Here is a 9,940-nt window from a genome sequence, read left to right as displayed (position 1 = left end):
TAGTGCATACTTTTTACTACTTCCTTACTTACGCCTAGTACTGCAGTAGTTAGACTAGTAATAGTCAGTCTGTTTTAGTGAAGATCAAATGGTCGAACTTAAGTTGGTTTAGTTAAGACTACTAACAGGAAGGGGTCTGATCGGTAGTATGATCTCACCAGCCGAGTGTATTATTGGATGGTTATTTAGCCGGTGGTAAAGGCGGCTTTTTGATTTATTACTGACTGAGTAAATAGACTAGAGGTCTGTCTTTGTTATGGAAGTTTAATTAGGATAGACGAAGATAGACGGGATATGTTACTGTGGGAATGAAATCTACCAGCTAACTAAGTAGGCAGGTAACACACACACAAGCTGTTTCTTAATTTCTTAATGCAATAATAAACCATGTACCTACATTAAATCAAATACTACATGTACATATAGACTACATAGTATGATCATATCTGACCTCGTAAAGCAATATAACCAAACTCAAACCTAAATAGCAGTAGTAGTGGTAGCCCAACACCGGAATGATAATATCAACAACACTCGTATCTACTATACACCACCACCATCCCATCACCATCATCACCACTGATGCCACTGCAACACCAGTCACATAACGAAAAGGAATCATCTTTCCTTTCCGACCGACATACATATATACCTACATACATACATACACGTACATATATACACATGCATATGCACGACAAGCTACCTTGGCTGTACTCCGTAGCACACTACTTAGTAGTAGTCCATACCCCCAACGCCAACCCAAATCCTACAACTATTTACCACTGCAGTACACAGACCCAACTCCAACGTCTTCACTCTTCCCTCTTCCCATAACACCCATATGCAGAGATACTACTTACTACCTTAGACACTCTTATCACCAAAAACTAATAGGCTACCTACTCCAACCTCAAACACAGACCTCCCCAGTAACCCACTGACCCAATGCAAGTCCACCACCTACTAGTGAATAGTAAGTATGTAAGTATGTATGTATGCAGCATGCAATATGCAAGACAGCGTTGGGCACAAATCTACTTACTTACTTACTTACTACCTTAGCGGGTGGCGTGAACAACCACCACCACCACCACCAACCCTTACTACCTAACAACACTGGCAGATTCACCCAACCTTCATGATTGGCTCCCCAGCTAAATTGTTCGTAATCGGGAGGGAGAGGGAGGGTCAGTTGGCACCCTTCAATCCATCCATCCATTATCACATTCAAATAGTGATCACGAAATAAATTGATTAGTTGTTCTACAAATACAAATCTTTCTTTTCTTCTTTTGTCGAATTGCGTTGGGAAAAAGAAAGATCCCCGTTATGGCCTGAATGCGGAGTAGTAGATTTTACGTGTCTCATTGCCCCAAGTGGCATGATTCTAGTGTCAACCTAGCGAGATTAAAGGTTTGTTACCGGGCCGGTTCTGATGGAGACAATCGAGATCGTGCAAGCTGATTAATTAATCGCATTTTGTTGTGACGACTTAGTAGTCACGTTAGTTAGTCTATTATGGATGTTAGTAACTACTACTAAGTCAGGCATATGCACCGGGATATGAAAATTCAACCGGCGCGCGCGCGTGGCGTGGTCTGCGTCGGCTAGCGGCGTGCGGAACGGATGTACGGAGTACTGTAAGTAGGACAGACAGCTGTTTCATCGCCATCTGGTTGTGGATGCGGTGTATGGCACCCAAGGTTTATGCATCTCATCCAAAAGAGATGGTGGGGAAATGTCAACGCTGCAAATCATCTATCGCATTGGTATCAATCACGTTGTATATACGCCGAACACCCATCATGGCTAAATCAGGAGCAATGAGTGACGGATAATAAGAAACTAATCACAGTGCATGGGCCTTAGTAGACCACGCCAGCTCATCTCACACCCACACCAAGACAGCTTCAATAATCATTCAGCCGCAACTTCTTCCCGACAAACCGACGTTTCTCGGGCTTTTCGGTGCCCCGCTCCCGGTCTGCATTCAGCCCCTTGAGCGCGTGGAGCAACATCCCTGCATCGAAGAACCCATCTGATTCGGTGGTCAGCAGCTGTGTCGTTAAACGCAAGGGAACACACTTCCAAAGGTGCACTTACATCCGCCCATGCCATCGTCCTCCAGTTCTCCGCTGTCCGTCGTGGGTGTCTCGGCACCCCGATGCAGCTGGCCCGGGTCCCCCCGGACGATCCGGCCCCGGCGGTGATCGCCCTGGAGCCGCTCCGCAATCATCTCCATCTCGCGTGCTCTGCTCGTGCGCGGGCTGGCAGGCCGGTGGTTGACCGTGCGCAGCAGCTTCCGGATCTCCATCAGGTACGATTCCAGCGTGTACATAAGACGCGCAGTCTGTCGATGCTTAGACGAGGCGCAGAACGAGATCGAATCGTCCTTGATTATATAGCCAATGCCGAAACCATCTGCAGACGTGGGCCCGAAGCCAAAGTGCCGTAGGCATGGATTTCCACAGTTGGAGGTCGACAGCACGGTGGTGTTGATCTTATCCCAGCCAGCGTCGCTAAAGATAGCGGGCATGGTGCGCACCCCACGTACACTGTAGCCATTGGATGATAGTCCATCTTCCGACAACGAAGTAGAAGACTTGGGCGATTCAATGGACGCGGTCTCCACAGGGCTGGTGTAACCGTTGGAGCTGCTGATGACGCTGTTATTCGCGGACGACGCGCCATCATCAAATGACCGTTGCCACAGGCAGTACAGCGCATAAAGATGTCTATCTTGTCCCTGACCCTTCGAACAGTCCTTCGTGATGGCGGTATGCTTCTCGGTCGCTTTTCGGAGCGCGCTCACCTTTTGCTCCGCTGGGTTGTCTCCCCAGAACGTCTTGATAAAGTCGACGCATTCGTTAGTCACCGTCCGAATTGCTTCGGTTCGACCGTGTAAGAAAACTTTAGTCATGGCAGGTTCGTAGGTGTTCTCCATGCGGCCGTAGAGCCCGTAGTAGGCTGCTTGGAAAGCCATCTGAACAAATGCATCCGGGGAGAATCCCATGGAAGTGATGAAGTTCTTGCCATATCCTTTGAAGTCGAGCACTTGGAACTCATGTTGCTGCAAGAGATCGGAGAGGTGGGACTCGGCGAACCGCAGAGCGATGCTTAGCTCAGGCGCCATATCCCATTCGAGCTTGCGGGGTGTTGTGCTGACATTGCCGAAGCTTCGAGGGTCGCGTTTCGCAGGATCAGGGCTGGAGGTCGCCCAGAGGGTCGGTGCCTGGCCGTTGATCGTCCGAGCAAAGCGGAGTATGGTGTCCGTATAGACGTCGCTTGCAAACCGGAGTACCGTATGGCCATCTACGCCAGTATGTTCGAAGTTGATGCCTGCACTGCCGTTCTTACACACAATGATCTGGAGTTTGTCATACCACCGGTTGGTACAAGTGCCGACCTGCACACCTCGGACCACTTCGCTCGTTCCGCAGAGCATATTGGCGCAAAGCTCCGACGTGTTGTGTGGTTCAGTGTAGTCCAGGCACAGAACGAACAGAGCCGTGTCCACGATATTGAGACATTCTGCGTTGTTCGATCCTTCATCCTTGGTGAGGATATCTCTCAATCCTGACCAGACCTTGCGGTTCTCTGTGCTCAACACACCAAGCGCTCCCTTCGCAGCATCATGAATGGGTGTCTGTTCTGCATCTCCAATGATGACCTGGAGGTTAACCGCAATATCCTTTTCATTCATGATCAGGTCACTGTTGTCGTCCAGCACATCGAACCAGTAAATCTGACCCCGACACAAGACAACAATATGTTTCGCATGGGGATCCTGGCTTATCACGCATCCATTATCGGTCGGGACACGCGCTGTTCCGAACAGGCGAGAGTACTGATACATGCAAAGAGGCGTACCACGAACAGTGTCGGGAGGGAGTTCCTCCCGCCTCACGGCGCGAACAAATGACAAGGCAGAGACAACGAGTGAAGCTGCTCTTGTAACCTGGTTGTTCCTCGCAGGGGTTGGGTCATCTTCCAATAGGAAGAATGGGTTCAAGTTCAGCACAACAGCTTCATACAGGTCAGTACAGTAGTCCCCACGTTTGATGCACATTGTCACTTACGGCTGTCGTAGTTCAAATAAGAGTCGTACCCTGCAATGAGCAGAATGAGTCAGCTTAAGATGACGTAAAAAGGCATGGGGAGAAGTTCAGTGTCTGATGACTTACAGAATTGTTCGATATAGCTTGTTTTTGACGAGGCATAGGTCTTGAGCTTCTCTTGCAGAATAGGGCCTTCTGATTTGAGAAAGTCCTGCACAGCTGCCTTGGTTTCCTCCTGCTCTCGGAGTGTCTGTAGTGGGGCTAACGACTCAAGATATCGCTTGCATGTTTGCTCAAGGTCTGGAATTGGTAACTTGGGTAACGAATCCTGGTTCGCAAAGGTCAAGCCCTTCTTTGGTGGCTCTGATGTTCCTCCATTCACTGACGTAGGGACCGAAGACGGCTTGATCTTGGTCTCCGGGGTTGAGTTCGAACGAAGAGAATCCATTGCGCTTCCTAGAGACTTAGGGGCCGTGAAGTGGCGAACTGCTACGGACGAGTAGGACATGGTGTCAGCACAATGCAGCCCGTCCTGGAGACGTATGATGGAATCTATGGAAAAGACGGATTGACGAGGAGGCAAGATGTTGTGAATAGATATTATGATAAATTGGCAGGGCAGTATTAGGGGGCTGAAGGATTATCTCATGACCACGGCTCACGTCACGAGGAAGATGTGATCATGAAGGGTGAAGGGCATGAGATCGAGAAAAACAAATGGAAGACTAGTGCAGCGAAAATGGTATCATATATAGGTAGAAGCCACTTAGGGGGAAACAATTCATCGTTTCGCAATGATACCCGGGGAGCAACTGCTGGCCGTGGGGTGGAACCCAAAGGTACCTTCGGGATAAAGGGAGTTAGACGGAGGAAGGGACACTTACAGCTTAGCTGCCAACACTAGGGAAACGACCAGGCTACGCCTAGATGAAAGGCTTGAACCACAGTGGACCAGCTCGCCGGGCCTAACCGTCCGCAGCTGCGCCTAAGGCAAGCAGGTAGACGGGATATCGGGGGAACGGATGATGTCTGGTTAGAGGGGCAGAGGGAAGTATATCCAGCTGGTCTGCCAAGAGATATGCGCGATAGGCCCGGTGGGCCGTACAAGGTGGAGGCGAGAGAGCTCTAGTGCACGAACGCACTGCTGTAGCTAGTAGCTATCTAAGCATTTAAGAATCAATATGAGTACTTATCGACACCTCAAGGAGAGGAAAGATGAGAAGAGAATGTCAGGAATGTGCGGAGAGCCCCATCCGGTGCTGAGCGATGTTCCTGTGGCAGTACCAAAGAGAGGATGAGATGGGAACTGCGGGGGGGGGGAGGTCGATCATGTGAAGCCGAGAATCCCAGGCAGAAAGAGAGAGAAGGTAGTAGGAACAACTGCTAGAAAGACTACTAGCACTAGAGGACTAAGTAGTACTAGAGACACGTACTCGGGATTGGAAGGGCACAGCCAATAGCGAAGCACCACCCAGCTGAAATTAGGTGAGGTGGTACAGACGGGTCAACTGCAGTGACCGCATTAGACAGTAGTTTAATGAGAGATGGAAGGGCTCTAACGAGAGAAATCCTGGTCGATAGCGCCTAGAAGCAAGAAGCAACTACTAGGACAAGGATTGGAACATGTGGCGATAATCCTGGACGAGAGCAGACCAATTGGTGACGTTTTCGGACGAAGGGAGACTGTTGGAAAGTCTGGTTGCGGGGAGGAGAAGCTGCCAGATTCTCTCTCCAAAGTCGGTTCCTCCCCCCAAAAGAGGCAATCACCTGGGCTTATTCAGACGGCGAGAAAATGACACCACAGGCTGCAGTCACGTGGGTGGGGCGGGACAGCCGCGCTGACTAGATAAGAAGATAGTAGAGATAGATCGAGATAACAGTAGACATGAACGAACACAGGACTACCCGCTGACATTCTTACTACCTACTTACACTATAGTAGTACTTGACCTACTTCACTTCTCTCCACACACAATCATGGCCGGGTGTCATGGAAAAAGGTCTCATCATTTTGGCTTTTGTCATCCCGAAGCAAGTACCGATTCTAAATCAGGGGCGCCCCATATCCACACACCCGCTTTGCAATATACCCGAATCATAATCACACAAGAAATGAAGATCATCTAGTCTAAGGCCAACGAGTCATGTTGTCTCTCATTGAGCCCAAACCAAAAGAAAATCAAATAAAAAGCAACAAATAAATATTCACAGGTGAAGAGAAGCAGAAAAAAAAAAAAAAAGCAAGTCACGCCGTGCACCTGCTCTAGCCCACGGGCTCCGAGGTCGGGTGGATCCTGTTTCGGTTCTTCGGGCAAGCGGTAGGGTAGATCTTCCCCAGATGGAACCTCCGTCAGAGCGTCTTGGCGATCCGGGCCTGAAACAAGCGCAGAGGCATGTCTCGGACGAAGACAAGCTTATTATCAAAATCAAATAGACAGTGCGAAGGCGAAATGAGATTTAAATTTCAAAAAAGGACTGATGATCGTCAGATTCTCCATTGTTCGATGTTCGCACATGGCCGGTGGCCAGAGAATCGCCCTTGCACCAGACGGATCAGGGACAGGTGTTTTACTTCCATCACAGGCAGCTCTAATCCAACGCATCGATATCCCCAACGCCCGTCATGGCAACGCTGACCGTTTTACACGTCAGGTGCAGGGAAACCGACTATAACTTGACATGGTGCAAGAGCGACGGTCTCCAGGCAGTCACGCGAAATCATCTCTCGCCATCTAAGAGGCAACGTAAACAGCTTGGCCGAGAGGGCGCTTGACGTTGGTGGCATATTCTCCCTCATAGTTTCCTGAAAATCACGCCTGTCAGTAATCTCTTATCGAAGCTTAGGAGTAATACGGGTATACTAACCGGCAGGGCTGTAGTTGCAGACCGTGAAGGGCAGGGCCTCGGAGGCATCAACGTTACCCAGGCTGTCGCAGGTGACGGTAGCGCAACCAACGTGGGTGGTGGCAGCCCAGACAATCTGGGAGAAGTGGCCCCAGTTGTCGAAGTAGGTCATGTCAGGGTCGGCCTCGCCGTACAGGTCGGTGTAGTAGCCCATCTCGTCGTTGTACATGAGGTTGGTGATCATGACGCCAATCTCGGAAGCCTCAACACCATATCCAATGTTCTGACCGTAGCCACCGCCATCGATGGAACTGCGCATTCATGTTAGCGCGAGGGACAGGGGTTTTCTGGAATGCATGATCTACTTACGTGTCGTGCTCATAGACACACTTGGCGGCCAGGGTGTAGGCGCTCGACTCCAAGTCAGAAGACCACTCGACGGAGCTAGCGGAGTGGTTGCTGCGGTGGACGTTGTGGTTGTACAAGACCGCGGACTGGTAAGCGCTGGTGGCGGTTGAGCTAGCGCTGGACGAGGTCGAAGTCGCAAGGGTGGTGGACGGCGCGACAGTCGAAGACCAGGACGAAGTCCAAGCCGAAGTCCAGGCGGAGGTCCAGGAAGTAGCAACCTCCTCAGCAGCGGAAGTGGCGACAGCAGCAGCAGTGGTCGCAGCGGCGGTGGTCTCCACAACAGGAGTGACAACAGACGAAGTGCTGGCCTCAGCAGCGGCGGCGGCAGCGGCAGCGGCGGAGGAAGAGGCCTCAGCAGAGGCGGAGGCAGCAGCAGCAGCAGCAGCAGCAGCGGCAGAGCTGGACGATTCGGCGGCAGCGGCAGCGGCAGCAGCGCTGGAGGAGGAAGCAGCCGCAGTGGCCTCTTGAGCGGCAACGTTCTCATAGACCGTGGGAGTAGGGTACTCGGTGATGGTGGTGGTCAAGGTGACAATGGTCCAGTCGGTCACATAAGAACGCTTGTCAACATTGTTGGCCAAGGCACCAGCGGCGCAAAGGGCACCCAGAGCGAGAGAGTAACGCATGATTGAATGAGGGTTGTTGTTGGTATTGTCTTTTGCCAAGAGTCGAGAGGATGATTTACTACAGTTCAACTGTGTCCGATAGAGATCGACTTCTCCGGGAAGTTATGCGGCCAAGAGATCAACAGGCACGAAACAGTGTATGACAGATAAAAAGTTGATAGGGTTTTCTGGCGATATATGCAGATCGACTGCGAAGTAGTTGAGTTGGTTAAGACCGAAGGGGGGTTTGGTGGGTGTATATGTACGAATAACCAGCACGTATGGACAAAAGAATGACAGCCTTCAGGAAGAGGAAACACTTTTTTGAAGGAGTGGAAAAAAGTGCACCAAAAATAAAGGCGAAAAGGTGAGATGAAGGTTGGAAGGGAACGGTGGGAAGGGCCAACGGTAAAGAACGAAAGGCAACAGTGAAGGAGCCGAGTGGGCGTGAAGTGATAATATAGTCTGGAGCGAGCAGAAAGAGCGAGCAGCTGGAGTTGGGGCGGCAACTTAATCACGGAAAGGAGAGCGACTCCAGCGGGCGGCGTGTACCCGGTGGGGTCGGCGATCTCTGATAATTAAACGCAAATTAATTCAGACGGGGGGAGCTTCATATACGAGTGGGTTCTGGACGGATCTCGACGTCGCGATGGGTCATGGATGGGGGCCTGTCCCGAGTGAGCAGACAGGCGAGCATCCTTTGACCAGCCAATTTCTTTCAGAACACAGACAGGCACAGAAAAAGATTCAATGGCTCTTCCAAAGCGCCATGCGGTCCCAGCGCATTAATATCGGTTCAGCTCGCGTGTACACCGGCCTAGTTCCACGGAATGCCGTGCCTTGGTGCTTGTGTCCATTGTTTTCCCCTGAGTAACTACGTATGTCCCAACCACGAGCACGTACCCGGAGTTTTCTTGGGAAGGGAGGGATACACAGTAGGGAATTTCTGGTGGAAGAATAGCAAAGAAGATCGTCTACGATAAACTGACTGGCCAGTCCCTTTGGTTGATGATACATTCCCGCCCATGGCGTTTCTGACAAGGAATCTTCCAGGGCCAGGGTCTCTGACCTCCACGTCCCTGAGACCTGAGACGATGTTGGATCCAGAAAGAGTAGCAGACGCGGGAGAGAGATACAGAGAGGATACAGAGTGCAGCCCATAAGGCGGCCCGACATGGCGCCTCACGGTTACCGGCAAATCGATATAATTACGGAGTATTTACTGTACTAACTATCCAGTGACGAGGTGTTTTTCTGTCGCATTATTTTTTTTTTTTTTTTTTTTTTTTTGCCCCTGGAAAAGTTGGGGACCCAAAGGAAAAAAGAGGGCATATTTTGCAGGGATTGGATTGTCCAACCGTCGAACAAAATCCCGTGCCCCTGGCTCGCCACTAAGCTACTCTGGGTCAAGGCGCATGCCGCCCGTTTCAGGAACGGGCGCTTCTAAGCCAATCAACGCCCCGTTCCAGGTTGATACGCTGACGGTGGGTCTCTCACGGTCGCAATGGATTAACAGCCCACCACCCATCCTTGGGTCTTTCTTCCAATTCCACGCTGGCTAGTCTACTGCAGTCTGCTGGTGGAAGCAACACATTCAACTCCCCTCTCGTTGTTGGTCCATCCCAAAAGTCCAGACCAATGCCTGTCAATGGATCCAAAGGTGGTCATCACTCTTCACTCTCTGCAAAGACGGTTAACATTCGTCATGTCCAAGAAATACCAAGACCAAGAAATGAGCACCTCTGAAGCTCCGAGGGGAAAACTCTCCGATGTCAATGTAAGATAATCTATTCGATATTATTAAACTCAATAATATGAGCGGAGAGCAATGACGAACAGGCATCATCCTCATTAAGTCATTATACTGGCCCTCCCCTCTACTCTCTTCTCTCCAATAAGTCTCTCATAGTCAGCCAACTTAACCAACCCCCCAGTCCACCGCAAATTTGGGGGTCGGAATAGAACACCGCCCACTTCGAGTAATTCCCAGGGGTAAAAGTGCAGGGTCGCTAACTGTGATTAACC

General features: G+C 50.6%; 2 protein-coding genes across 2 annotated transcripts; both read right to left on the bottom strand.

Moving 5' to 3' along the window:
* Nucleotides 1-1,913: 1,913 nt before the first annotated feature.
* Nucleotides 1,914-4,569, bottom strand: AtWU_08698 (choline/carnitine O-acyltransferase; the record flags this gene model as incomplete). The annotated part of the gene is made up of 4 exons (XM_035503806.1): nucleotides 1,914-2,041; nucleotides 2,107-4,029; nucleotides 4,083-4,112; nucleotides 4,188-4,569. 4 exons carry the CDS (start codon nucleotides 4,567-4,569, stop codon nucleotides 1,914-1,916), a joined length of 2,463 nt encoding a protein of 820 aa, XP_035359699.1.
* A 2,224-nt stretch (nucleotides 4,570-6,793) lies between these two features.
* Nucleotides 6,794-7,936, bottom strand: AtWU_08697 (CAP domain-containing protein; the record flags this gene model as incomplete). The annotated part of the gene is made up of 3 exons (XM_035503805.1): nucleotides 6,794-6,864; nucleotides 6,927-7,216; nucleotides 7,275-7,936. 3 exons carry the CDS (start codon nucleotides 7,934-7,936, stop codon nucleotides 6,794-6,796), a joined length of 1,023 nt encoding a protein of 340 aa, XP_035359698.1.
* Nucleotides 7,937-9,940: the final 2,004 nt, after the last annotated feature.

The sequence above is a fragment of the Aspergillus tubingensis genome, assembly GCF_013340325.1.
Source record: "Aspergillus tubingensis WU-2223L DNA, scaffold_9, whole genome shotgun sequence".
Lineage (NCBI taxonomy): Eukaryota > Fungi > Ascomycota > Eurotiomycetes > Eurotiales > Aspergillaceae > Aspergillus > Aspergillus tubingensis.
This window is presented reverse-complemented; position numbering and strand designations above follow the sequence as displayed.